The sequence below is a fragment of the Heterobasidion irregulare genome, assembly GCF_000320585.1.
Source record: "Heterobasidion irregulare TC 32-1 unplaced genomic scaffold scaffold_08, whole genome shotgun sequence".
NCBI classification, from domain to species: Eukaryota; Fungi; Basidiomycota; class Agaricomycetes; order Russulales; family Bondarzewiaceae; genus Heterobasidion; species Heterobasidion irregulare.
Genome location: NW_009258204.1, coordinates 951,876 through 979,569, shown reverse-complemented (window position 1 = coordinate 979,569; position 27,694 = coordinate 951,876). Strand labels below are relative to the sequence as shown.

The 27,694-nt window shown below is 53.3% G+C and overlaps 11 protein-coding genes across 11 annotated transcripts; 10 read left to right on the top strand and 1 right to left on the bottom strand.

The window, feature by feature from the left end:
* Positions 1-4,791: 4,791 nt before the first annotated feature.
* On the top strand, positions 4,792-5,844 carry HETIRDRAFT_428664 (uncharacterized protein; the record flags this gene model as incomplete). Its single annotated transcript, XM_009550885.1, has 2 exons — positions 4,792-4,864; positions 4,973-5,844. The coding sequence occupies 2 exons, from the start codon at positions 4,792-4,794 to the stop codon at positions 5,842-5,844; spliced, it is 945 nt and encodes a 314-aa protein (XP_009549180.1).
* Positions 5,845-6,656: 812 nt separating this feature from the next.
* On the top strand, positions 6,657-7,031 carry HETIRDRAFT_323699 (uncharacterized protein; the record flags this gene model as incomplete). Its single annotated transcript, XM_009550884.1, has 1 exon — positions 6,657-7,031. A coding segment is annotated over one exon (375 nt), but the record flags the coding sequence as incomplete, so codon positions are not given.
* A 449-nt stretch (positions 7,032-7,480) lies between these two features.
* On the top strand, positions 7,481-7,698 carry HETIRDRAFT_224622 (uncharacterized protein; the record flags this gene model as incomplete). Its single annotated transcript, XM_009550883.1, has 2 exons — positions 7,481-7,512; positions 7,563-7,698. Coding segments are annotated over 2 exons (168 nt in total), but the record flags the coding sequence as incomplete, so codon positions are not given.
* A 110-nt stretch (positions 7,699-7,808) lies between these two features.
* Positions 7,809-9,094, top strand: HETIRDRAFT_323965 (uncharacterized protein; the record flags this gene model as incomplete). The annotated part of the gene is made up of 3 exons (XM_009550882.1): positions 7,809-8,351; positions 8,408-8,699; positions 8,751-9,094. 3 exons carry the CDS (start codon positions 7,809-7,811, stop codon positions 9,092-9,094), a joined length of 1,179 nt encoding a protein of 392 aa, XP_009549177.1.
* A 7,756-nt stretch (positions 9,095-16,850) lies between these two features.
* HETIRDRAFT_224550 (uncharacterized protein) lies at positions 16,851-17,021 on the top strand (the record flags this gene model as incomplete). The annotated part of the gene is made up of 1 exon (XM_009550881.1): positions 16,851-17,021. A coding segment is annotated over one exon (171 nt), but the record flags the coding sequence as incomplete, so codon positions are not given.
* A 4-nt stretch (positions 17,022-17,025) lies between these two features.
* Positions 17,026-17,943, top strand: HETIRDRAFT_104220 (uncharacterized protein; the record flags this gene model as incomplete). Its single annotated transcript, XM_009550880.1, has 3 exons — positions 17,026-17,163; positions 17,314-17,447; positions 17,505-17,943. The coding sequence occupies 3 exons, from the start codon at positions 17,026-17,028 to the stop codon at positions 17,941-17,943; spliced, it is 711 nt and encodes a 236-aa protein (XP_009549175.1).
* A 189-nt stretch (positions 17,944-18,132) lies between these two features.
* On the top strand, positions 18,133-18,939 carry HETIRDRAFT_453439 (uncharacterized protein; the record flags this gene model as incomplete). Its single annotated transcript, XM_009550879.1, has 1 exon — positions 18,133-18,939. One exon carries the CDS (start codon positions 18,133-18,135, stop codon positions 18,937-18,939), a length of 807 nt encoding a protein of 268 aa, XP_009549174.1.
* Positions 18,940-19,205: 266 nt separating this feature from the next.
* HETIRDRAFT_50022 (uncharacterized protein) lies at positions 19,206-19,502 on the top strand (the record flags this gene model as incomplete). Its single annotated transcript, XM_009550469.1, has 1 exon — positions 19,206-19,502. A coding segment is annotated over one exon (297 nt), but the record flags the coding sequence as incomplete, so codon positions are not given.
* A 2,640-nt stretch (positions 19,503-22,142) lies between these two features.
* Positions 22,143-22,646, top strand: HETIRDRAFT_172452 (uncharacterized protein; the record flags this gene model as incomplete). Its single annotated transcript, XM_009550878.1, has 1 exon — positions 22,143-22,646. One exon carries the CDS (start codon positions 22,143-22,145, stop codon positions 22,644-22,646), a length of 504 nt encoding a protein of 167 aa, XP_009549173.1.
* Positions 22,647-23,131: 485 nt separating this feature from the next.
* Positions 23,132-24,856, bottom strand: HETIRDRAFT_420104 (uncharacterized protein; the record flags this gene model as incomplete). Its single annotated transcript, XM_009550877.1, has 5 exons — positions 23,132-23,484; positions 23,546-23,843; positions 23,898-24,632; positions 24,654-24,686; positions 24,737-24,856. The coding sequence occupies 5 exons, from the start codon at positions 24,854-24,856 to the stop codon at positions 23,132-23,134; spliced, it is 1,539 nt and encodes a 512-aa protein (XP_009549172.1).
* A 1,032-nt stretch (positions 24,857-25,888) lies between these two features.
* On the top strand, positions 25,889-26,281 carry HETIRDRAFT_324788 (uncharacterized protein; the record flags this gene model as incomplete). The annotated part of the gene is made up of 1 exon (XM_009550876.1): positions 25,889-26,281. A coding segment is annotated over one exon (393 nt), but the record flags the coding sequence as incomplete, so codon positions are not given.
* Between the last annotated feature and the right edge of the window lie 1,413 nt (positions 26,282-27,694).

The window sequence follows — 27,694 nt, the reverse complement described above, 5'->3', positions numbered from 1 at the left end:
AAGGAATGGTGGTGTCTGGAATCTCTAGCTGGAGGATGTGAGTGATGTCATTGTAGAAGATCGAGACTGAATTTGTCCATCCCATGGGCAAAATAACAAGTTCATGGGCACTGAACGGGGTCTGGAACGTGATGAAGTTACAAGAGGATTTGGCAAGTTCTTGTTCATCATATCTGACATAGAGATCCAGAATGCCGCCGCAGGCAAGAGCTCATCTGGAAAAACACCCCCTTGTATTAGCTCCGGATTATGTCTAATAGTGTCTAAAAGTATCTAAAAGTGTTAATAGTATCTAAAAGTGTCTAATTTCCTAATTGGGAGCAACACATTGTGAGCATTGGATTGGTTTCTAATTTCATAATATTAGCACTAATTCTATACTAAGAAGTCTTTAATTATTAGTAGGAAATAGTAAGTACTACTGCTCTATCAGTAAGAAGGTAAAGATGTGGCACATTCTATACTATTTCAGCATATTACTCTTCTTCATATATGCCTATACCATTATCATGTAGCTCTTTTGCTGACTTTCCAGCTGCTTTTATAAGGGATATAGAAAGAGAGAAATGTGCATTGATGCCCTCAGCCACTTTGTTGGCAGCTTGGCAGCTGCCACAAGAGGCTATGAAGACCTAGGTACCTTGGACTTGCACACAAGATCATTAAAGTTGTTATTGTTAGCCAATGCCTGCTACTGGTCATTATAGGACACAACATGTGGGTTGGACTTAGGGATATGCTATATGCAGCCTTGTAGACCTTGTCTATTAGTACAGTGATTAATACTGTCTTGTGCAGCACACAATCATCATCACTATTGATACTACAATTTTTAGAACTATTGATATTGTTTATTGCCTTGTTATATAGAAGATGCTCAAACTTGGTATTTTCCTCTAGCTATTAGGCTGTGGAAAAGACAGTCATATTGGTATGTGGCACCAGAATGATATATTTGCCTGCCATATAGGAAATATGTGCACTAAGCATATTAAGATTACCTCCAACAATCTTGTGCTTATTTATATATAGGCATGCCATACATATACTCTTGTCCCCACCCTCTACCTCACTAGTGGCTATTTGGAAAACCCCTCTCTCTTATTGGATCTTGATTATTTATAATCATGTTTTTGATCAAATTTGCAAATTAAGATAGCATTGTCTATACTAGTAGAGTCCCATTGAATATTACACTCAATCATAGTTTTACACATTCTCAATCTAAATTGTGTAAGTGCCATAATTTATTTTTATCCTATATAAAATGTATTATTTATTTTCCATTGGTTTATTATCTTCTTAGCTAGTGTTTAAAATAAATCCTGAAAGACCTGACTTTTTAGGTATTTATTGACCTGTTTATTTATAAGAGAGAGGAAAGATAAATGTGGAATAAAATCAGAGATGTTGAGGCTGCCTATATTATGTCTACTTATTTAGATTACCAAGTTCATATCTTAGACCTTGTGGCTTAGTGGCTTAGAGCATCTGTCCTAGGTGCTTGCATACATGAGGTTGTTGGTTCAACTCTGGCAGAAGGCAAGTTTGCTATAAGGTATATTCTGTGTTTAGGTATTGAACTACTGTTCTAATAGACATGACTCTATAAGAAGGCTATGAGAACTGTGATGCTTGATTTATTATGATTTTTCCGAAATTTCAAGTTATAATCAATCCTAATAATTCCTAATTTAGGAAAATTATGTCTAATTAGAACAGGATTAGAGGGGGGGGAAGCTAAGAATGTCTAATCCTAATCTTTCTTAATTATGCATAAATAGAACTAATTAGAGCTTAATACAAAGGGGTGGTTTTCCAGATGCAGTTTGCAGCCTGCAAACTGTTTAGTGATCTGATCAGTACATGGGGGCACACCTGAATGCTGGATAGTGACGGTGTTCAGGGGTTCGAGGCTGTGAACGATTCGGAGTTTGGTGCCAGTGGAGGTGCTATTTGTCTTCTTGACAACCGTAAACTAGCACAATCAGTAGGAAGAATTTGACGGCTCATAGACTCCAGCAGCAATCTTGGTTTTGATAAGTTGGCACACTTCGTTGTAAATGCCTAGTAGGATCAGGATATTGACTGGAGGAAAAAATTCCTCGCGGAGATGTCTACATTCCGAATCGTCCTAGGCAAATCCCATCTCTTATAGACACATGAAATGGTGCATGAGCTGTCGTTTGGCTAGCCAAAGGAAGTTGTCTGAGTGGACTTTGTCAATGAGGTCACGTTATTTGGCTGTGTATCTGCCGGTCAGCACAAAGGGTGGGGGGTTTGGTGTCAGTGTCGGAAGGGTAGCAAGAGGGTCACCAAGGATGTTCTAAACAATTTGGAACTTTTCAGGGAGGTCGGCCAAGACTGGTCGTGTTTTCTGTGCGACCAATTTGTACTTGCACTTGGCGGCAAAGATAGCAACTGGGTCGGCAATATTAGTGGAATGGAAAGAATTGGGGATGACTGAGGAAAATAAGAACGATGTATCGGAATCGAGATTGTTTTTGAGATGATTTTCGGGCCCCAAATTGGAGGCCATAATGTATTTGAGACAGAGATCGTGACAAAAGGGAAATGGAGAATGTAAATTTGAGGACACTTCAATAAGCGGGAAATTGGGGGTATCATAATTGGTGGAAATGATCAGTGCAACTTCTCCTTGATCTTGGATCAATTCATTGAGTTGGGAAAACCCACTTATCTTCGGTGAAGGACTCGAGGGGGTCCTTATCTGATTGTCAGAATGGTGGCTCATTGTCCCATGTTTGGGTCGCTGATGGTGATCATTTGGTCTTTGTTTGAATAATTCTTGATGATACTTTCAGTGAGGATGTCAAAGGGCCAACCAAGGAGAACACTGTAGGCTAGGTTCCAAATGATGTCAACTTGTAGGTATAGGGTGATGTTGCCAATGAGGAACAAAACGTTGCATGCCAGGCCCAAGGATTAGTTGATTTTGCCATTTGCTGACTGTATATTGAGGATGATTTCGGGGTCGTAGATGAGTGCCAGTTCATTGCAAATGCCTTCTAACATGGCAATGACTTATGAACCCAGGTTGATGACGCATTTGACTTCCTGCTGATGATAGATGAGGGGAACGATGGACCTTAGGGCAGATGATTCTTTAGCAACTATCAATAGCTGGGGAACCTGACTAGACTGTAGACTTCTCAAATATGTCTCATATGTGTTGGGGATGATGATCACACCAGGTGGAGGTGTTTTCAGCTGGTGCAGGACATTGATGAAGGAGGAGATGGTCGGTCAAGTCGGTGGTTCAAGGTCGTTGATGGCATAGGGTAGATCGGCATCTTGGTAGAAGGTCTAAACATTGCTAGCGTCTTTGGCAGGTGATCGGTGTGCCAACATGGCTTCTCTGACTTGCGAACAGACTTTGGCAGAGAGGGAGAGTAATTTGTGCTGGGTAAGCGTCACCTGAGTGGCCATTGCCCTGTTGTAAACCTCGGCTGCAACCTTCTCACCGTAGATTGGTGCCGTAGTCTTGTAGACCGGAGCATCCTTCTTTGCTGAGGGTATCTTTGCCGGGGCTCCTATGTTGCGTTTGTGTGGCAGTGTATAGGTGGTGTCCTGGGCTTTGGCATATAGGTGGATCAGAGCATTATTCTTGGCTGGTACCAGGGGCAGTTGCTGAGTTGGGATGGTCGGTCGGGGTTCAGGTTTGAGAGTTTTGGTCCTTGCTCATTGTTTGGGAGCTGGTGAAGGAGTTGGTGCCAAACATCCTGTCTGGGCCATTTCACATGCCCTTGTGCCCCATGTTTGGAGTGTGAATAGTTTGCATTCAAGGCTTGCAATTTGCTGGACATTGGTAAGTTGGTAAGTCAGGGTGACATTCAGTAATGAGGGTGAATTATAACAGGAGGTGATAGTCATTGGGTGAGTCGATGCCGTTGATGAGCATGCATCCGCGCTAGGGTCCGAGGGAGGTATTTGGGAAGCTTTGGGGAGATACCGAACAGCGCTAGACAAGTACCAAAGACGCCGACTTTTACCGAACACGGTCGGTCCCTACCCGACCAATGACAAGCCACCGAAGGACGAGTCGGCAGCACTTGGGTCAGTTTGCCCACACTTCACGTACTTACCATGACCGCACAGGAGTGTTACGATAGGTGTTTACAAGATCAGAGCCAGTATTCCGTATCGGCCGATGTCCTCCGTGAGTCGGTCGGTCCTTATCGCTTATCTCCCTGACTTCCGCGTGGTCGGTCAAACGCGATCTTGCACCATTGCTTGGCCACCCTGGTCGTACGATACTTCTCCTTTATTTTTCATTGGTTCTCCAACGCCTGTTCCTGCTACCTACACTCGGGCGACGGATCCCAAACGTTCGGGATTTCGACATCACTGATTACCTTTTACCTTATCACCTTCGGAACCCATATGGACATCTCATCTACCTTCTTATCTTCTCTGATCGCTAAGGCTTGGCGCCCATTCAACATCTACTCTCATTTCAGGTTCAATATTTTACTTAGAGGCGCTGTTTACTATAAAAACCTACATACAACTCTGGAATAAACCAGCTTTCGCACCCCACAGTTCAGAGCTCATTCGCACTCGTCTCAACCATCGAAATCATCTTTGTCGACTTCCGAAAACTTGCCATCCTCGTCGCTCGGCCTCCTTCGCGTTCGTACTCGTCTCTTCGCTTGTACCCCCGTCCTCCCTCGTATATTGTCAGAGTCCCGTGTGGCTCTTGAAGCACGTAGTTGTCGGTCGCGACACTACCTTCTCATTACCGACCGCATCGCCGACACGACCGACCGAATGTTTGGTCGGTGTTCGGCGCAGTCCCGAAACCGTTCGGGCGCTATAATCTCATACTCCCCGTTGCTTCTCAGTACGCCATCGATTTCTAAAGTCATCACTAACAATTCCTTGTGTATTAGATACTAGCTCCAGCACCCCCTGCATTAGAGGTTGTTTTGGTGTTGTGCTCGGCACTTAGAGCCACCTCTAGCATATCATTTTGGAGCCCACTGCGAGGGGTTAGTATTCAAAATTACCGCAAGGAATCTACGTCGCTCGTCCCGACCAACAGCGGAGCGCGAAGAACGACAAACAGTTATCGACAGCTTCAATACGCAGGAAACCTCTGCCGACCGAAGTTTGTTCGGAGACGCCGATATAGTCCCAGACCATTTATCCCACCATCACTACCTTGATCTCAAATCCCCACCATCGCTCTCGCCGCCACCCGACTCCACTTTTTTCTTAACCCCACCTTCGTCGCCGAACCGATCGTTACTCTCACCGATTTCCCCCATCCTTGACCTTGCACTCTTAGAACAATCACCCCCGTCTCCTATACCATCTCTCCACGACTCCATCTCTCCGTTAATCCCACGCAGCCCCGTCTTCTGGACGCCGACCATACGACCAACTGCACTAGAACGCTCCTTCGAACCAGCGACTCCATCCCCGATCACCTTAGCAAACAATACCTTCTCCCCCACCTTTGACTTTATCACTATGGCAACTCCATCCATGCCCGCTCGTGGAGATCGAACGGCCCCGACCTTTGACCCCCATCAACCCCGCGAATTGAGACGATATTTTGCCGACCTAGACTTCCACTTTGGTCGATCAGCGATAGAAGACGACCAGGAAAAGAAGAAACACGCTTGCCGATTCCTGGACGTCAACACCTGCGAGCTTTGGGAATCGCTCACCACTTTCACCAACGCCACGAAGACATTCAAGGAGTTCTGCAAAGAAGTCTACAGACTGTGCCCCGGTGATACGCTAGAGGTGGCTCTAAGTGCCGAGCACAACACCAAAACAACCTCTAATGCAGGGGGTGCTGGAGCTAGTATCTAATACACAGGGAATTGTTAGTGATGACTTTAGAAAGCGATGGCGTACTGAGAAACAACGGGGAGTATGAGATTATAGCGCCCGAACGGTTTCGGGACTGCGCCGAACACCGACCGAACGTTCGGTCGGTCGAGTCGGGGATTCGGTCGGTAACGAGAAGGTAGTGTCGCGACCGACAACTACGTGCTTCAAGAGCCACACGGGACTCTGACAATATACGAGGGCGGATGGGGGGTACGAGCGAAGAGACGAGTACGAACGCGAATGAGGCCGAACGACGAGGATGACAAGTTTTCGGGAGTCGATGAAGACGATTTCGATGGTTGAAACGAGTGCGAATGAGCTCTGAACTGTGGGGTGCGAAAGCTGGTTTATTCCAGAGTTGTATGTAGGTTTTTATAGTAAACAGAGCCCCTAAGTAAAATATTAAACAAGAAATGAGAGTAGATGTCGAATGGGCGCCAAGCCCCAGCGATCAGAGAAGATAAGAAGGTAGGTGAGATGTCCATATGGGTTCCGAAGGTGATAAGGTAAAAGGTAATCAGTGATGTCGAAATCCCGAACGTTCGGGATCCGTCGCCCGAGCGTAGGTAGCAGGAACAGGCGTTGGAGAGCCAATGAAAAATAAAGAAGAGGTATCGTACGACCAGGGTGGCCAAGCAATGGTGCAAGATCGCGTTTGACCGACCATGCGGAAGTCAGGAAGATAAGCGATAAGGACCGACCGACTCACGGAGGACATCGGCCGATACGGAATACTGGCTCCGATCTCGTAAACATCTATCGTAACACTCCTATGCGGTCATGGTAAGTACGTGAAGTGTGGGCGAACTGACCCAAGTGCTGCCGAACGTCCTTCGGTGGCTTGTCGTCGGTCGGGTAGGGACCGACCGTGTTCGGTAATAGTCGGCGTCTTCGGTACTTGTCTAGCGCTGTTCGGTGTCTCCCCAAAGCTTCCCGAATACCTCCCTCGGACCCTAGCGCGGGTGCATGCTCATCATCTCCTCCCTACTGAAATCCTGACTGTCCTCAGTCAGTGGTCGGTGGCTATGAGTTGGAGCGGAAAAAGTGGCGTGGGAAGACTAGCTGTGGTGTGCGCAACAGTGATTGAAGCGGAGTCGGCAAAGTCCCGTGGCGTGGAGACTGGGGTGGAGGCGTGGAAAAAACTTGAGTGGGATCGGATTAGGTGAGTATGTGGCTGAGGCATGGGAGTGGTGCGGCAAAAGGCGGTGAATCGGCAAAGAGCGATGGCATGGAAAAACCCGGGTCAATGTGCGAGAGAGACCGAAGCGGAGCCGGCAAACTCCTGTGGCGTGGCAACTGATTAGGTGAAGGGGTGGCTGAGTCCTAGCGCCCAAGCTAGACGCTGGCGTGAGAGTTGTGTCGGCAAAAAGCGGTGGCGCGTATCGCGGCCTCTGCCGAGCGCAGTGGCACGGGGCTTTGTCAGGTGACCACGATCCCCTGCCGATCGTTGATTCTCCAGCGACTAAGTCCTTCATCGCCATCCTCCTGCCGCTTCGTCTCCTCGTCCGATCCTTTCGGCCTTCCAACATGTCCTCCATCCTCTCTGTCCTCAAAACCAAGCTCGGGGAGTACATGCTCGCCCTTCCCGACGGCGCCGCCGAGTACGAAGATTACGAGGCCTGGGCGCAGGGGTTCGCCAAACGAGTGGTAAGTCGGTCCGTCCCTTTGCCTTCTGCTGGCTGCTGACGTCCTTGCAGGCTGTTTTCGATCGTTCGGCGCGTGGGCAGGACGTGCCCGAACTCGCGGCCTGGGTCGCCGAGGCTGAGAGTGGCCTCGATCATGTTGCCACCGACGACTGGCTTGCCTGGGGTTCGCGCATCTTGCCGCAGCGTGCGGCGCGCTTTGCAGCGCAGAAACAGCAACAAGCGGCCGAAGAACAGGCCCTGGCAGAGGAGGCTGCGCGGGTCGCTGTCGCCGAACGTGAGGCTGAGGAAGCCGAGGCGATGCGGGCTGCCGCTGCCCGTCAGTTGGCCGAAGACGATCGTCAGCGGCGTCGGGAGGCCTTGGTGGAGGCCATGTTCAACGGGTCGCTCGATCCTGAACAGGGTGATCGTCAGCTGGCCGAGCTGGAGTCAGAGTCCGTCTTTCCCATTCCTCTCTTCTTTCGCTCCCCTTCTCCTTCTACCGCCGCGTCCTCCTCTCGTCCCAATCCGTCCGCGTCCTCCTCTCGTCCCAATCCGTCCGCCGACTCTTCTCATCCCGACCCGTCCGCCGATGATTTGGCGCTTGCGTCCGCAACCGATGCCCTGGACCGAATGAGCGTGGGCCCGGTCGCCGCCGCTGCCCCGACTGACGCGAAGGGCAAGCAATCGGCTGCTGCCGTTGTCATCGAGTTCGCGCGTCAACTGACGCCGACCGCTGGACGTGTCGTGCTTCCTCTGGGTCCTGGCACAGGCCGAATGTCGTCTGTTCGGCCTCCTGTGGAGCGGAACGGAGCTGGTAAGTTGCTGCAGGATCCCCCGGAGTTGTTGCCGGATGACGTCCTCGTAAGTCCCCTCCCTCTTGCCGCCTTTTGTTGCTTGCTGACCCTTCTTTCTTCTAGGCCGAATACGCGTGCCATCGGTGCGCCACCGAGTTTACCACTGTAGCTTTTCGGTGCTACACGAGGGCCGGCCAAGTTTCTTGTACGAAGTGCTCCAAGGAGCAGAAAGGCTGTAGCTTCCAGCCCGGGTGGATGCCGAAGGACAAAGGGAAGTCGAAGGGGAAAGGGAAGTCGAAAGCGAAGGCGGCCGAAAAGTCGGGGGAGCCGGAACCATCGCGCCCGACCAAGAAGCGTAAGGTCGAGGTACTCATCCCCGAACGATCTGTCGGCGAGAGTATCGCGCGGACTAAAGGTGAGTAGTCAATTCGTCATTGCTGGGCTGTGAGCTCATCGTCTTGTCTAGCTGTTCGGGTTCGGAAGCCCGTCCAGCGTCTCCCAACCACCACCCGTACCGTCCTGGCCCCTTCCCGTCCCCGTTCTTCTGCTGTCCCCGCCCTGCCCGACTCCTCTCGCCTGTCTCCTGTCGTCGCGCAAGGCATCGCGTCGGAGCTTCGGTACCGCATTGCTGTGGCCGAAGGTACTCGTGCCTCGCTGGCACGTTCGATCGCGATGTGGCAGGGTGAGTTGGAGGTTCTTGAGGCGTGTTCGGGTGGATCGGCGGTTTCGGATGTGGTGTTGGTGGAAGACTCGTCGGATGCCGAGGATTCGGGAATGTCGGTGTCGGGCGACTTTGTTCCCGATGTGTAGAGTAGTTTCAAGGTGTCGGTAGTACAGCAAAATGTAAAATAACAGTGAAAGGACTGTCCTGAGATGAACGAGACGTTTGGCGAAGACTAGAGGTGTCGTTCGGGAAATCGGTCGGCGAAATGACTGTGTGAATGTACTTGTAAGCGAAGCGTTCGGCAAATGAAGAAAATAAATTGGAATATTAGGGGAAGCCTCAGTATGTCATCACAGGCATAAAACCCTATGGTTTTGCGCAAATCGGAAGAAGTCTTCAATGCGGCTTGGTACTTGAAGGTGTGATGGGGAAAATGAGTGCCGACTATTCGGTCGGCGATCGGTCGGTGGTAAAAGTACTAAGAGATGTGGAAACGATTGGGCGTCAGTCCATGTCTGTGACGAATAAACGAAGATAAGGAATGGGTATATCTGTGCATCCTCCTCCCTACTGAAATCGTGACTGTCCCCAGTCACCGACCGAAGAGAGCGAAGGGTGGGAGGGTGGGATCTAGTCGGAGGTCACCGAAGCCGCATCGTCGTCCTCCGCCGATCGGACTGAGCTGGTGTCGGTATCTTCATCGGCACTATCGTCTTCGGCGTCGTCGTCGCTCGATTGGGATTCTTCCATGGCCCGAAGGCGTTCCTGCGAGATGTCGAGGAGGGCTTCAAGGTCGGTGAGCTTCAGAGACCTGCGAGCAAAATAAGGAATAACGCGGAATGCTGCAACTGGCCGATCAAAGACCGATCCATCGAGTTTGGCCAAAATATACACTCCTCCCCGATTCCTAGAAATTACTAGCAAAGGTCCTAAATACCGTGGACGCATCTTCCGATTGAGCGCCTTTTCTATGGCCGTGTTGCGCATCAGGACAAGTGAGCCTCGGTGGAAATTGAAGTCGCGAAGTGTGGCCAAATGCTGTTGTTCGAATCGGATGGCGGCCTGGACACGGGCGCCGACTACCGAGCTGCGAAGGTGGGCGAGGTCCGATCGGCGTTTCTGCAAAGCGATGGCACGTCGAGCAATGAGGTCGGTGGTGCTGAGGGCCGTGGTCGGTGGTGGTAGAAGATATGTGGCTTCGGCAATGTCGAGGGGAAGGAGGGGATGGGTTCCGGTCGCTGCGAAGTATGGCGAACAACCCATTCGGCGCCGAACAGTAATGCGATCAGCCCAGAATACGAAATGAGCTGCACGATTCCACTTGGCCTGGTCTCCATCAACGGCCTTGAACAGAGCCTGCCGAACGTTGAAGTGAGGTCGTTCGGCGATGCCGTTGGCGCGGGAATTGTAGCCCGAAATGCGAATGTGCCGAACGTGGTACTTCTTTGCTAGCTGGTCGAGCGCCTTGACGAATGCTGGTCCGTTGTCGGAGACGATCTCTACCAGTGTTCCCCATCGGCACAGGATATCCTCGAAGATCCAGTCGGCAAGAGCTGAGCTTGTTTCGCGTCGGAGCATCCGGAATTCGGGGTAGTGTGATACCGAACAGCGGCCTTGCACGAGATACTTGAAACCACCGGCGGTCGGCATGTGCATGGTGTCCATATACATTTTCGCGAAGAGTGGTGCAGGCGTAGCGACGGTCGGGGGAATGAGGACGTTGCGAGTCTGGCGAATCTGGCAAAGGTGACAGGTCCGAACAAACCAGGAAATGTCTTGCCTCATGTGCGGCCACCAGAAGCGTTCGGCGATCAAGGCAGTCGTGGCGTAGAAACCCTTGTGCGCAACGTCGTCGTGGGCGGCAGTGAGAATTGTGATCCGACTAGAGGGGGCTGCAACAATCTTGTGTCGACCGTGTGAGTCTTTTCTCCATAGCTTGTCGGCTGCGATAAAGAACTCAGTGCAATATCGTAGGAAGGTGGCATATTCGGAGTCGGAGAGAGAAGGGGGCCGAACCAATGTTCGGTGCCAGTCGCGGACCGACCATAGGCGTTCTTCGGCTTCCAACGCTTTTTGCGATCTTGGGATATCCGAATAGTCGATGGTCGGGCCTTCGTCGTCGGAGTCTGCATCGGTCGGGAGGTCGCCTATGAGTGAGGAGGTAAAGATGGCTGTTGTCGAGGTTGAGTTGGCGGTGGGAAACGTGTTGTTGATCTGATGGAGGAAGCCGTAGAGATTGTCGATCCAGTCGTCAAAGTCGTCTTCGGGTTCGGGTCGATCGGAGGGTTGTGGTGGTCGTCGGGAGAGGCCATCGGGGCCATGAGAGGTGCCGGGGACGTGGACAAGTGTGAAATGGAAGGTGAGGATGGAGACGATCCACCGATTGATGCTGGCGCTGGGTTCGAGATCCGGGTTAGTGAGCATGCCCTTGATGTAGCGTGCGTCTACTTCGACTATCAGGTTCCGAACGCCAATGAGATACATTTTGAGCGATCGGAGGGCGCGGAAGAGGCCGTAGAGTTCGAGCTTGGGTTGGGAGAATCGCGATTCGCGGTCGTTAAGGGTGATGGAGCCGAATCGAGCATAGTACCGAACCCGCGGATTGTCGAGTGCGCATTGACAGAGGTGGAAGCCGACCGCGATTTGAGAGGTATCGACGGCGAGGATGACGTTGGCTGCCGACCCATAGTCGATCGGCCGAAGGGCTGGCGATTCGAGAAGTGCCGACCGGAGGTCGTCCTGGGCCGCTATCTGGTCTGGGCCGAACACGAATGGAAAATCTTTGCGCGTTAACATTGTCAGTGCATGCGCCCTGTGTGCAAAATTCCGAATGAAGATCCGAACGACACCGATCGTCCCCAAAAATGCCCGAACGTCAGAGAGATCCCTGCAAGGTCCCCACTTCATAATTGACTCTACCCTAGATTCATCGGGTAATCTTCCTTCATACGTGCAGCGATGGCCGACCACCGTGATTTCGGCTGCGCAGAGTGTCGCCTTGTGTCCCGAAAATGTTCCTCCGCTGTACTTCATTCGCTGAACCACCCGATTGAGGCCTTGAAAGTGTTCCCACACAAATCGTCGTATGCCGGAGTTGTCGGGGTGCGTCTCGAAGCCGCCGCTCGGAAGTTCGTATCGGGTCGGTGGGCCCCGAATCGGGACATCGTCGATGAAAGGAATGGTGGTGTCTGGGATCTCTGGCTGGAGGATGTGGGTGACGTCGTCGTGGAAGATCGGGACCGAATTTGTCCATCCCATGGGCAGGGTGACGAGTCGGTGGGCGCCGAATGGGGTCTGGAACGTGGTGAAGTCGCGAGATGATTCGGCGAGCCCTCGTTCGTCATAGCCGACATAGAGATCCAGAATGCCGCCGCAAGCGCGAGCTGCAAACTGTTCAGCGATCTGATCGGTATATGGAGGCACACCTGAATGCTGGATGGTGACTGCGTTCAGGGGTTCGAGGCTGTGAACGATTCGGAGTTTGGTGCCAGTGGAGGTGCTATTCGTCTTCTTGACGACTGTAAACCAACGCGATCGGTAGGACGAATTCGACGGCTCATAGACTCCAGCAGCGATCTTGGTTTTGATGAGTCGGCACACTTCGTCGTAGATGCCTGGTGGAATCGGAATGTTGCGTTGAACCCAGGGCTTGTGTTCGACCACCGGCATATTGACTGGAGGAAAGAAGTCCTCGCGGAAACGTCCGCGTTCCGAATCGTCCCAGGCGAATCCCATCTCTTGTAGACACATGAAATGGTGCATGAGCTGTCGTTCGGCCGGCCAAAGGAAGTCGTCCGAGTGGACTTTGTCGATGAGGTCGCGTCGTTCGGCTGTGTATCTGCCGGTCGGCGCGAAGGGTGGGGGGTTCGGTGTCAGTGTCGGAAGGGTAGCGAGAGGGTCACCAAGGATGTTCCGAACGATTCGGAACTTTTCGGGGAGGTCGGCCAAGACTGGTCGTGTTTTCTGCGCGACCGGTTTGTACTTGCGCTTGGCGGCGAAGATGGCGACCGGGTCGGCGATATTAGTGGAATGGAAAGAACCGGGGACGACTGAGGAAAATAAGGACGACATATCGGAATCGAGATTGTTTTTGAGATGATTTTCGGGCCCCAAATCGGAGGCCATAATGTACTTGAGACAACGATCGCGACGAGAGGGAGATGGAGAATGGAAATCTGAGGACGCTTCGATAAGTGGGAAATTGGGGGTATCATGATCGGTGGAAATGATCAGTGCAACTTCTCCTTGATCTCGGATCAATTCATCGAGTCGCGAAAACCTGCTTGTCTTCGGTGAAGGACTCGAGGGGGTCCTCGTCTGATCGTCGGAATTGTGGCTCGTCGTCCCGTGTTCGGGTCGCTGATGGTGATCGTCTGGTCTTCGTTTGAATAATTCTTGACGATACTTTCGGTGAGGATGTCGAAGGGCCGACCGAGGAGAATGTCATAGGCGGGGTTTCGAATGATGTGGACTTGGAGGTACAGGGTGATGTCGCCGATGAGGAATGGAACGTTGCGTGCCAGACCCAAGGATCGGTCGATTTCGCCATTCGCCGACTGCATATTGAGGACGATTTCGGGGTCGTAGATGAGCGCCAGTTCATTGCAAATGCCTTCCGACATGGCGATGACTTGTGAGCCCGGATCGATGACGCATTCGACTTCCTGCTGATGATCGACGAGGGGAACAATAGACCTTAGGGCAGATGATTCTTTAGCAACTATCAATGGCTGAGGAACCTGACCGGGCTGTAGATTCTTCAGGTACGTTTCGTACATGTCGGGGATGATGGTCGCGCCAGGCGGGGGTGTTTCCGGTTGGTGCAGGACATTGACGAAGGAGGAGACTGTCGGTCGAGTCGGTGGTTCGAGATCGTCGATGGCATAGGGTAGATCGGCATCTTGGTAGAAGGTCCGAACATTGCTGGCGTCTCTGGCAGGCGATCGGCGTGCCGACGTGGCTTCCCTGACCTGCGAACGGACTTCGGCGGAGAGGGAGAGTAGTTCGCGCTGGGTAAGCGTCACCTGAGTGGCCATCGCCCTGTTGTAGACCTCGGCTGCTACCTTCTCGTCGTAGATCGGCGCCGTAGTCTTGTAGGCCGGAGCGTCCTTCTTTGCCGATGGTATCTTCGCCGGGGCTCCCATGTTGCGTTCGTGTGGTGGTGCATAGGTGGCGTCCTGGGCTTTGGCGTATGGGTGGATCGGAGCATCGTCCTTGGCTGGTACCGGGGGCGGTCGCTGAGTCGGGGTGGTCGGTCGGGGTTCGGGTTCGGGAGTTTCGGTCATCGCTCGTCGTTCGGCGACCGGTGAAGGGGTAGGTGCCGAACGTCCTGTCTGCGCCATTTCGCGTGCCCTTGCGCCCCGCGTTCGGAGCGCGAATAGTTCGCGTTCGAGGCTCGCGATTCGCTGGACATCGGTGAGTTGGTAAGTCGGGGTGACATCCAGCAATGAGGGTGAATCGTGACGGGAGGCTATTGTCATCGGGTGAGTCGGCACCGCGTTTACCGTAAACATCATCTGTCCGGTCGCAAGCTGGCCTGGATTCCTGCGGTGCCATTCGTCAACTCGGTCCTTCAGGTTACTACCCGTGATTTCTCTGGGTACGAATGCCCCACTTGACAATACAACCTTCCCCTCGATATTCCTCTTGCATTTTCCGATCCGAATGTATTCGGTGACCTCGGGACAGGCGCGCATGAAGTGTTCGGGACTGCCGCAGAACATGCAGTTGTCGCCGCCTTGTCCTGGCTGTCGGGATGGTCGATCGGCTAGCCTGGACGTCCCCTGAGCTGTGATGGCCTTGACAAAGGTGTCGGTGAGCCGTTCGAACATGGTCGCCAGGTCTTCGGCCTTGATCGCGTTGGTGGGCGGCGCGGCGGGGGCTGCTCGAGAGATGTCGGTAGGGGTAGCGCTGTAGGCAGCCGTGGTGCCGTGCAAGACGAATCGGGCCGCGTCGTGGATGTCCTGGAGGTTGTATGGGTCGTCTGGGAAATGATCGGGGAACTTGAGTTGTAGACGTTGAGAGATCCTTGCCCATAGCTCCGGTTGGAATCCTCTAGCGAAGGCGCGTCCTTGTTCGGCGACCGAGATTCGTGCCTTGCTGAGGAGAAATACCGTGATCACCAGGAATCGCCGATGATAGTCGCCGAGCTCGCTGAGGGACAAGATGCCAACCCTGCTCGTTTCGCCGACTAGTTTGTCCATATCCGATACCGACCATTTGCGTTCTTCCTCCGATCCGGGGTACAGCCTGTAGACCTCTTCGCAGAAGTCCTTGAAGGTCTTCGTGGCGTCGGTGAAAGTGGTGAGCGATTCCCAAAGCTCACAGGTGTCGACATCTAGGAATCGGCAAGCGTGTTTCTTTCTTTCTTGTTCGTCCCCTACCGCAGACCGACCGAAGTGGAAGTCCAGATCGGAGAAATATCGTCTCAATTCGCGGGGTTGATGGGGGTCAAAGGTCGGGGCCGTTCGATCTCCACGAGCGGGCATGGATGGGGTCGCCATAGTGAGAAAGTCAAAGGTGGGGGAGAAGGTATTGTTTTCTAAGGTGATCGGGGATGGAGTCGCTGGTTCGAAGGAGCGTTCTAGTGAAGTCGGTCGGATGGTCGGCGTCCAGAAGACGGGGCTGCGTGGGATTAACGGAGAGATGGAGTCGTGAAGAGATGGGATAGGAGACGGGGGTGATTGTTCTAAGAGTGCAAGGTCGAGGATGGGGGAAATCGGCGGGAGTAGCGATCGGTTCGGCGACGAAGGTGGGGTTAAGAAGAAAGTGGAGTCGGGTGGTGGTGAGAGCGATGGCGAGGATTCGAGATCAAGGTAGTGATGGTGGGATAAATGTTCTGGGACTATATCGGCGTCTCCGAACAAACTTCGGTCGGCAGATGTTTCCTGAGTATTGAAGCTATCGATAACTGTTTGTCATTCTTCGCGCTCCGCTGTTGGTCGGGACGAGCGACGTAGATTCCTTGAGGTAATTTTGAATACTAACCCCTCGCGGTGGGCTCCAAAATGATACGCTAGAGGTGGCTCTAAGTGCCGAGCACAACACCAAAACAACCTCTAATGCAGGGGGTGCTGGAGCTAGTATCTAATACACAGGGAATTGTTAGTGATGACTTTAGAAAGCGATGGCGTACTGAGAAACAACGGGGAGTATGAGATTATAGCGCCCGAACGGTTTCGGGACTGCGCCGAACACCGACCGAACGTTCGGTCGGTCGAGTCGGGGATTCGGTCGGTAACGAGAAGGTAGTGTCGCGACCGACAACTACGTGCTTCAAGAGCCACACGGGACTCTGACAATATACGAGGGCGGATGGGGGGTACGAGCGAAGAGACGAGTACGAACGCGAATGAGGCCGAACGACGAGGATGACAAGTTTTCGGGAGTCGATGAAGACGATTTCGATGGTTGAAACGAGTGCGAATGAGCTCTGAACTGTGGGGTGCGAAAGCTGGTTTATTCCAGAGTTGTATGTAGGTTTTTATAGTAAACAGAGCCCCTAAGTAAAATATTAAACAAGAAATGAGAGTAGATGTCGAATGGGCGCCAAGCCCCAGCGATCAGAGAAGATAAGAAGGTAGGTGAGATGTCCATATGGGTTCCGAAGGTGATAAGGTAAAAGGTAATCAGTGATGTCGAAATCCCGAACGTTCGGGATCCGTCGCCCGAGCGTAGGTAGCAGGAACAGGCGTTGGAGAGCCAATGAAAAATAAAGAAGAGGTATCGTACGACCAGGGTGGCCAAGCAATGGTGCAAGATCGCGTTTGACCGACCATGCGGAAGTCAGGAAGATAAGCGATAAGGACCGACCGACTCACGGAGGACATCGGCCGATACGGAATACTGGCTCCGATCTCGTAAACATCTATCGTAACACTCCTATGCGGTCATGGTAAGTACGTGAAGTGTGGGCAAACTGACCCAAGTGCTGCCGAACGTCCTTCGGTGGCTTGTCGTCGGTCGGGTAGGGACCGACCGTGTTCGGTAATAGTCGGCGTCTTCGGTACTTGTCTAGCGCTGTTCGGTGTCTCCCCAAAGCTTCCCGAATACCTCCCTCGGACCCTAGCGCGGGTGCATGCTCATCACCGGATCGGAGGAAGAGCGCAAATGGTCGGTATCAGATATGGACAAGCTAGTTGGCGAAACGAGCAGGGTCGGTATCTTGTCTCTCAGCGAACTCGGCGACTATCATCGGCGATTCCTGGCGATCACGGTATTCCTCCTCAGCAAAGCACGAATCTCTGTTGCCGAACAAGGACGCGCCTTCGCTAGAGGATTCCAACCGGAGCTATGGGCAAGAATCTCTCAACGTCTATAACTCAAGTTCCCTGATCATTTCCCAGACGACCCATACAACCTCTAGGACATCCACGACGCGGCCCGATTCGTCTTGCACGGCACCACGTCTGCCTACAGCACGACCTCTACCGACATCTCTCGCGCAGCCCCCGCCGCACCGCCCACCAACGCAATCAAAGCCGAAGACCTGGCAACCATGTTCGAAAGACTCACCGACACCTTTGTCAAGGGCATCGCAGCTTAAGGGACGTCCAGGCCAGCCAATCGACCATCCCGACAACCAGGACAAGGCGGCGACAACTGCATGTTCTGCGGCAGTCCCGAACACTTCATGCGCACCTGTTTCGAGGTCACCGAATACATTCGGATCGGCAAATGCAAGCGGAATATCAAGGGGAAGGTTGTACTGTCAAGTGGGGCATTCGTACCCAGAGAAATCACGGGTAGTAACCTGAAGGACCGAGTTGACGAATGGCATCGCAGGAATCCAGGACAGTTGGCGACTGGACAGATGATGTTCACGGTAAACGCGACGCCGACTCACCCGATGACGATAGCCTCCCGTCACGATTCACCCTCGCTGCTGGATGTTACCCCGACTTACCAACTCACCGACGTCCAGCGAATCGCAAGCCTCGAACGCGAACTATTCGCACTCCGAACGCGGGGCGCGAGGGCATGCGAAATGGCCTAGACAGGACATTCGACACTTGCTCCTTCCCCGGCTCCCGAACGACGAGCGAGGACCGAAACCCCCGAACCCGAACCCCGACCAACCACCCCGACTCAGTGACCGCCCCCGGTACCAGCCAATGACGATGCTCCGATCCACCCATACGCCAAAGCCCAGGACGCTACCTATGCACCGCCACACGAACGCAACATGGGAGCCCCGGCGAAGATACCATTGGCAAAGAAGGATGCTCCGGCCTACAAAACCACGGCGCCGATCTACGACGAGAAGGTAGCAGCCGAGGTCTACAACAGGGCGATGGCCACTCAGGTGACGCTTACCCAGCGCGAACTACTCTCCCTCTCCGCTGAAGTTCGTTCGCAGGTCAGAGAAGCCATGTCGGCACGCCGATCGCCTGCCAAAGACGCCAGCAATGTTAGGACCTTCTACCAAGATGCCGAGCTACCCTACGCCATCAACGATCTCGAACCACCGACTCGACCAACCGTCTCCTCCTTCGTCAATGTCCTGCACCAACCAGAAACACCCCCGCCGGGCGCGATCATCATCCCCGACATGTATGAAACGTACCTGAAGAATCTACAGCCCGGTCAGGTTCCTCAGCCGTTGATAGTTGCTAAAGAATCGTCTGCCCTAAGGTCCATCGTTCCCCTCGTCGATCATCAGCAGGAAGTCGAATGTGTCATCGACCCGGGTTCACAAGTCATCGCCATGTCGGAAGGCATTTGCAATGAACTGGTGCTCATCTATGACCCCGAAATCATCCTCAATATGCAGTCGGCGAATGGCGAAATTGACCGATCCTTGGGCCTCGCACGCAACGTCCCATTCCTCATCGGCGACATCACCCTGTACCTTCAAGTCCACATCATTCGGAACCCCACCTACAACGTTCTCCTCGGTCGGCCCTTCGACATCCTCACCGAAAGTATCGTCAAGAATTATTCGAATGAAGACCAGACGATCACCATCAGCGACCCGAACACAGGACGATGAGCCACCATTCCGACGATCAGATGAGGACCCCCTCGAGTCCTTCACCGAAGACAAGCAGGTTTTCGCGACTCGATGAATTGATCCGAGATCAAGGAGAAGTTGCACTGATCATTTCCACCAATCATGATACCCCCAATTTCCCACTTATCGAAGCGTCCTCAGATTTCCATTCTCTATCTCCCTCTCGTCGCGATCTTTGTCTCAAGTACATTATGGCCTCCGATTTGGGGCCCGAAAATCATCTCAAAAACAATCTCGATTCCGATATGTCGTCTTTATTTTCCTTAGTCGTCCCTGGTTCTTTCGATTCCACTAATATCGCCGACCTGGTCGCCATCTTCGCCAAGCGCAAGTACAAACCGGTCGCTCAGAAAACACAACCAGTCTTGGCCGACCTCCCCGAAAAATTCCAAATCGTTCGGAACATCCTTGGTGACCCTCTCGCTACCCTTCCGACACTGACACCGAATCCCCCACCATTCACGCCGACCGGCAGATACACAGCCGAACGACGCGACCTCATCGACAAAGTCCACTCAGACGACTTCCTTTGGCCCGCCGAACGACAGCTCATGCACCATTTCATGTGTCTACAAGAGATGGGATTTGCCTGGGACGATTCGGAACGCGGACATTTCCGCGAGGACTTCTTCCCACCAGTCAATATGCCGGTAGTCGAGCACAAGCCCTGGGTTCAGCGCAACATTCCGATTCCACCAGGCATCTACGACAAAGTGTGCCGACTTATCAAAACCAAGATCGCCGCTGGGGTCTATGAGCCGTCGAATTCGTCCTACCGATCACGCTGGTTTACGGTAGTCAAGAAGACGAATAGCACCTCCACTGGCACCAAACTCCGAATCGTTCACAGCCTCGAACCCCTGAACGCCGTCACCATCCAGCATTCAGGTGTGCCCCCATATACCGATCAGATCGCTGAACAGTTTGCAGCTCGCGCTTGCGGCGGCATTCTGGATCTCTATGTCGGGTACGACGAACGAGGGCTCGCCGAATCATCTCGCGACTTCACCACCTTCCAGACCCCATTCGGTGCCCACCGACTCGTCACCCTACCCATGGGATGGACAAATTCGGTCCCGATCTTCCACAACGATGTCACCCACATCCTCCAGCCAGAAATCCCAGACACCACCATTCCTTTCATCGACGATGTCCCAATTCGGGGCCCACCGACCCGATACAAACTTCCGAACGGAGGCTTCGAGATGCATCCCGACAACCCTGGCATACGACGGTTTGTGTGGGAGCATTTTCAAGGCCTCAATCGAGTGGTCCAGCGGATGAAGTACAGCGGAGGGACCTTTTCGGGACACAAGGCGACACTCTGCGCAGCCGAAATCACAGTAGTCGGCCATCGGTGCACGTACGAAGGAAGATTACCCGACGAGTCTAGGGTAGAGTCAATTATGAAGTGAGGACCTTGCAGGGATCTCTCGGACGTTCGGGCATTTTTGGGGACGATCGGTGTCGTTCGAATCTTCATTTGGAATTTTGCACACAGGGCACATGCACTGACAATGTTAACGCGTAAAGATTTTCCATTCGTGTTCGGTCCAGACCAGATAGCAGCCCAAGACGACCTCCGGTTGGCACTGCTCGAATCGCCAGCCCTCCGGCCGATCGACTATGGGTTGGCAGCCAACGTCATCTTCGCGGTCGATACCTCACAAATCGCAGTCGGCTTCCACCTATGTCAATGCGCACTCGACAATCCGTGGGTTCGGTACTATGCCCGATTCGGCTCCCTCACCCTTAATGACCGCGATTCGCGATTCTCCCAACCCAAGCTCGAGCTCTACGGTCTCTTTCGCGCCCTCCGATCGCTCAAAATGTATCTCATCGGCGTTTGGAACCTGATAGTCGAAGTAGACGCACGCTACATCAAGGGCATGCTCACTAACCCAGATCTCGAACCCAGCGCCAGCATCAATCGGTAGATCGTCTCCATCCTTACCTTCCATTTCACACTTGTCCACATCCCCGGCACCTCTCACGGCCCCGATGGACTCTCCTGACGACCACCACAACCCTCCGATCGACCCGAACCCGAAGACGACTTTGACGACTGGATCGACAATCTCTACGGCTTCCTCCATCAGATCAACAACACGTTCCCCACCTCCATCTCAACTTCGACCGCCGCCATCTTCACCTCCTCACTCATAGGCGACCCCCCGACCAATACCGACTCTGACGACGAAGACCCGACTATCGACTATTCGGATATCCCAAGATCGCAAAAAGCATTGGAAGCCGAGGAATGCCTATGGTTGGTCCGCGACTGGCTCCGAACATTGGTTCGGCCCCCTTCTCTCTCCGACTCCGAATATGCCACCTTCCTGCGATATTGCACTGAGTTCTTTATCGCAGCCGACAAGCTATGGAGAAAAGACTCCCACGGTCGACACAAGATCGTTGCAGACCCCTCTAGTCGGATCACAATTCTCACTGCCGCCCACGACGATGTTGCTCACAAGGGGTTCTACGCCACGACCGCCCTGGTCGCCGAACACTTCTGGTGGCCGCACATGAGGCAAGATATTTCTTGGTTTGTTCGGACATGTCACCTTTGCCAGATTCGCCAGACTCGCAATGTCCTCATTCCCCCAACCGTCGCCACGCCTGCACCACTCTTCGCGAAGATGTATATGGACACCATGCACATGCCGACCGCTGGTGGTTTCAAGTATCTCGTTCAAGGTCGCTGTTCGGTATTGCACTACCCCGAATTCTGAATGCTGCGACGCGAAACAAGCTCCGCCCTCGCCGACTGGATCTTCGAGGATATCCTGTGCCGATGGGGAACATTGGTAGAGATCGTCTCCGACAATGGACCAGCATTCGTCAAGGCGCTCGATCAGTTAGCGAAAAAGTACCACGTTCGGCACATCCATATTTCGGGCTACAATTCTCGCGCCAACGGCATTGCCGAACGACCTCACTTCGATGTTCGGCAGGCTCTGTTCAAAGCCGTTGATGGAGATCAGGCCAAGTGGAATCGTGCAGCTCATTTCGTATTCTGGGCTGATCGCATTACTGTTTGGCGCCGAATGGGTTGCTCGCCATACTTCGCAGCGACCGGAACCCATCCCCTCCTTCCCCTCAACATCGCCAAAGCCACCTACCTCCTGCCACTGCCGACCACAACCCTCAGCACCACCGACCTCATCGCCTGACGTGCCATGGCCTTGCAGAAACGCCGATCGGACCTCGCCCACCTTCGCAGCTCAGTAGTCGGCGCACGTGTCCAGGCCGCCATCCGATTCGAACAACAGCACTCGGCCACCCTTCGCGACTTCAATTTCCACCGAGGCTCACTTGTCCTGATGCGCAACACAGCCATAGAAAAGGCGCTCAATCGGAAGATGCGACCACGGTACTTGGGACCATTGCTGGTGATTTCTAGGAACCGAGGAGGAGCGTATATTCTGGCTGAACTTGACGGATCGGTCTTTGATCGGCCAGTGGCAGCATTCCGCATTATTCCTTACTTTGCTCGCAGATCTCTGAAGCTCACCGACCTTGAAGCCCTCCTCGACATCTCACAAGCACGCCTTCGGGCCATGGAAGAATCCAGATCGAACGACGACGACGCTGAAGACGACGAGGCCGACGAAGAGGATACCGACACTAGCTCCATCCGATCAGCAGAAGACGACAATGTGGCTTCGGCGACTTCCGACTAGACCCACCCTCCCACCCTTCGCTCTCTTCGGTCGGTGACTGGGGACAGTCACGATTTCAGTAGGGAGGAGGTTACACAGATATACCCATTCCTTATTCCGATTCATTCGTCACCGACATGGACTGACACCCGATTATTTCCGCATCTCTTAGTACTTTTGCCGCCGACCAATTGTCGACCGAATAGTCGGCACTCATTTTCCCCATCACTCCTTCAAGTACCAAGCCGCATTGAAGACTTCTTCCGATTTGCGCAAAACCATAGGGTTTTATGCCTGTGATGACATACTGAGGCTTCCCCTAATATTCCAATTTATTCTCTTCATTTCTGCCGAACGCTTCGCTTACAAGTACGTTCACACAGCCATTTCGCTGACCGATTTTCCGAACAATGCCTCTAGTCTTCACCGAACGTCTCAGTTAACTCAGGACAGTCCCTTCACTTTTATGATACATTTTACTATACTACAGAACCCTCGAAGCTATTCTACTCATCGGGAAGAAAGTCGTCCGACACCGACATTCCCGAATCGTCTGCCTCCGACGAGTCCCCAACCAAGACAACGTCGGGGGACGTGGATGGACCCGCCCGCACCTCGAGTGACTCTAGCTCAGCCTGCCACATCGCGACTGAGCGCGCCAGCGAAGCACGCATACCCTCAGCCACCGCGATGCGGTACCGAAGCTCAGACGCGATGCCTTGGGCGACGATGGGCGAGAGGCGAGAAGAGTCGGTAGGAGTGGGAAAGGCAGCCGAACGAGCGTGGGAAGGGCGGGTAAGAGCGAGGACGGCCCTAGCCGTGGTAGGAAGCCACTGGACCGGCTTTCGGGTGCGAGCAGCTGCACCGAACAATACCGAACGATGAGCTCCCATCTCCAATCCAACCGAAAAATGACTTACCTTTTGTTTGGGCGATGCTATCCCCGACTGACCGCACGGGGACAACCACCTCTACTTTACGACGCTTTAAGGGGCGTTCCCTCTCCTCCGCCTTCGGCGCCGACTGCTCCTTCGACTTCCCCTTCCCCTTCTCCTTCGACTTCCCCTTCCCCTTCTCCATCGGCATCCACCCGGGCTGGAAGCTACACCCCTTCAAATCCCTGGCACACTTAGTGCACAACACCAGCCCAGGTCGCTGGTAGTACCGGAATGCCTTGGTCTGGAAGGCGGTCGCACAGCGGTGGCACGCGTAGTCGGCCTAGAGGAAGGATGGTTAGCAAGAGGAAATGGCGGCAAGAGGGAGGGAACTTACCAGTACATCACCAGGTAACAACTCTGGAGGATCTTCGAGCACTTTACCGGCACCATTCCGCTCCACAGGGGACCTGACCATTGACATTCGGCCCGTTCCAGGGCCGAGAGGAAGGACGACGCGTCCGAGAGGTGGCGTCCGTTGGTGAGCGAATTCGACGACAACAGCCGCGGCCGTCTTTTTGCCCTTCGCGTCGGTCGGGGCAGCGGCGGCGGCCAGACCCACGCTCATTCGGTCCAGGGCATCGGTTGCGGATGCAAGCGCAGAGTCAGCGGCGGACGGGTCAGGATAGGACGAGTCGGCGGACGGGTCGGGATGGGATGAGTCGGCGGACAGGACAGGACGAGAAGAGGAAGCGGCGGCGGAGGGAGAAGGAGAGTGAAGAAAGAGAGGAAGGGGAAGGACGGACTCTGCCTCCAGCTCGGACAGCTGACGATCACCTTGTTCAGGATCAAGCAACCCGTTGAACATGGCCTCCACCAAAGCCTCCCGGCGCCGCTGACGATCTGCTTTGGCCAACTGATGGGCAGCGGCAGCCCGCATCGCCTCGGCTTCCTCAGCCTCATGTTCGGCGACAGCGACCCGCGCAGCCTCCTCTGCCAGGGCCTGTTCTTCGGCCGCCTGTTGCTGTTTCTGCGCTGCAAAGCGCGCCGCATGCTGCGGCAAGATGCGCGACCCCCAGGCAAGCCAGTCGTTGGTGGCAACATGGGCGAGGCCACTCTCAGCCTCGGCGACCTAGGCCGCGAGTTTGGGCACATCCTGCCCACGCGCCGAACGATCGAATACAGCCTGCAAGGATGTCAGCAGCCAGCAGAAGGCAAAAGGAAGGACCGACTTACCACTTGTTTGGCAAACCCCTGCGCCCAGGCCTCGTAATCTTCGTATTCGGTGGCGCTGTCGGGAAGGGAGAGCATGTACTCCCCGAGCTTGGTTGTGAGGACAGAGAGGATGGAGGACATGGTGGGAAGGCCGAAAGGGTTCGGATGAGGAGACGAAACGGCAGGAGGGTGACGATGAAGGACTTAGTCGCTGGAGAATCAACGATCGGCAGGTGATTGTGGTCACCTGACAGAGCCACGTGCCACTGCGCTCGGCAGAAACCGCGATACGCGCCACCGCTCCTTGCCGACACGCTCTCACGCCAGCGTCTAGTTGGGGCACTCTAGGCTTCAGCCACTTCCTCACCTAATCAGTTGCCACGCCACAGGATTTTGCCGACTCAGCCCCGGTCTCTCTTGCGCGCTGACCCGGTCCTTTCTACGACATCTCCTTGCCGATTATTCACCTATGCCACATCTCTCCCATGCACCCACCCCTTTCCACGCCACTGCTCATAACCGATCTTTTCTCACGAAACTTGCCACACCACTCCATTTTCCACACCACTTTTTTTCCGCTCCGACTCATAGCCGCCGACCACTGACTGAGGACAGTCAGGATTTCAGTAGGGAGGAGATGATGAGCATGCATCCGCGCTAGGGTCCGAGGGAGGTATTTGGGAAGCTTTGGGGAGATACCGAACAGCGCTAGACAAGTACCAAAGACGCCGACTTTTACCGAACACGGTCGGTCCCTACCCGACCAATGACAAGCCACCGAAGGACGAGTCGGCAGCACTTGGGTCAGTTTGCCCACACTTCACGTACTTACCATGACCGCACAGGAGTGTTACGATAGGTGTTTACAAGATCAGAGCCAGTATTCCGTATCGGCCGATGTCCTCCGTGAGTCGGTCGGTCCTTATCGCTTATCTCCCTGACTTCCGCGTGGTCGGTCAAACGCGATCTTGCACCATTGCTTGGCCACCCTGGTCGTACGATACTTCTCCTTTATTTTTCATTGGTTCTCCAACGCCTGTTCCTGCTACCTACACTCGGGCGACGGATCCCAAACGTTCGGGATTTCGACATCACTGATTACCTTTTACCTTATCACCTTCGGAACCCATATGGACATCTCATCTACCTTCTTATCTTCTCTGATCGCTAAGGCTTGGCGCCCATTCAACATCTACTCTCATTTCAGGTTCAATATTTTACTTAGAGGCGCTGTTTACTATAAAAACCTACATACAACTCTGGAATAAACCAGCTTTCGCACCCCACAGTTCAGAGCTCATTCGCACTCGTCTCAACCATCGAAATCATCTTTGTCGACTTCCGAAAACTTGCCATCCTCGTCGCTCGGCCTCCTTCGCGTTCGTACTCGTCTCTTCGCTTGTACCCCCGTCCTCCCTCGTATATTGTCAGAGTCCCGTGTGGCTCTTGAAGCACGTAGTTGTCGGTCGCGACACTACCTTCTCATTACCGACCGCATCGCCGACACGACCGACCGAATGTTTGGTCGGTGTTCGGCGCAGTCCCGAAACCGTTCGGGCGCTATAATCTCATACTCCCCGTTGCTTCTCAGTACGCCATCGATTTCTAAAGTCATCACTAACAATTCCTTGTGTATTAGATACTAGCTCCAGCACCCCCTGCATTAGAGGTTGTTTTGGTGTTGTGCTCGGCACTTAGAGCCACCTCTAGCATATCACCGTATTTACCATAAATATCATCTGTCCGGTCGCCAACTGGCCTGGATTCCTGTGATACCATTCGTCAACTCAATCCTTCAGGCTACCACCTGTGATTTCTCTGGGTATGAATGCCCCATTTGACAATACAACCTTCCCCTCAATATTCCTTTTGCATTTGCTGATCCAAATGTATTTGGTGACTTTAGGACAGGTGCGCATAAAGTGTTTGGGACTGCCACAGAACATGCAGTTGTTGCTACCTTGTCCTGGTTGTCAGGATGGTCGATCAGCTGGCCTGGACGTCCCATGAGCTGCAATGACCTTGACAAAGGTGTCGGTGAGCTGTTCAAACATGGTCACCAGATCTTTGGCCTTGATTGTGTTGGTGGGTGGCGCGGTGGGGGCTGCTTGAGAAACATTGGTAGAGATAGTACTGTAGGTGGCTGTGGTGCCATGCAAGACAAATTGGGCCACATTGTGGATGTCCTGGAGATTGTATGGATCATCAGGAAATGATCAGGGAACTTGAGTTGTAGGCGCTGAGAGATTCTTGCCCATAACTCCAGTTGGAATCCTCTAGCAAAGGTGTGTCCTTGTTCAGCAATTGAGATTCGTGCCTTGCTGAAGAGGAATACTATGATTGCCAGGAATCATCAATGATAGTCGCCGAGCTCACTGAGAGACAAGATGCTGACCCTGCTCGTTTGGCCAACTAGTTTGTTCATATTCGATACTGACCATTTACGCTCTTTCTCTGATCTGGGGTACAGCCTGTAGACCTCTTTGCAAAAGTCCTTGAATGTCTTTGTGGCATCGGTGAAAGTGGTGAGCAATTCCCAAAGTTCACAGGTGTTGACATTTAGAAATCAGCAAGCATGTTTCTTCCTTTCTTGTTTGTCCACCACTGCAAACCAAATGAAGTGGAAGTCCAGATCGGCAAAATATCATCTCAGTTTGCAGGGTTGATGGGGGTCAAAGGTCAGGGCCATTTGATCTCCATGAGTAGGCATGGATGGGGTTGCCATAGTGAGAAAGTCAAAGGTAGGGAAGAAGGTATTGTTTGCTAAGGTGATCGGGGATGGAGTTGCTGGTTCAAAAGAGCATTCTAGTGAAGTTGGTTGGATGGTCGGCATCTAGAAAATGGGGCTGCATCGGATTAACGGAGAGATAGAGTTGTGGAGAGATGGGATAAGTAATGGAGGTGATTGTTCTAAGAGTGCAAGGTCAAGGATGGGGGAAATTGGCAGGAGTAGCAAACAGTTTGGTGATGAAGGTGGGG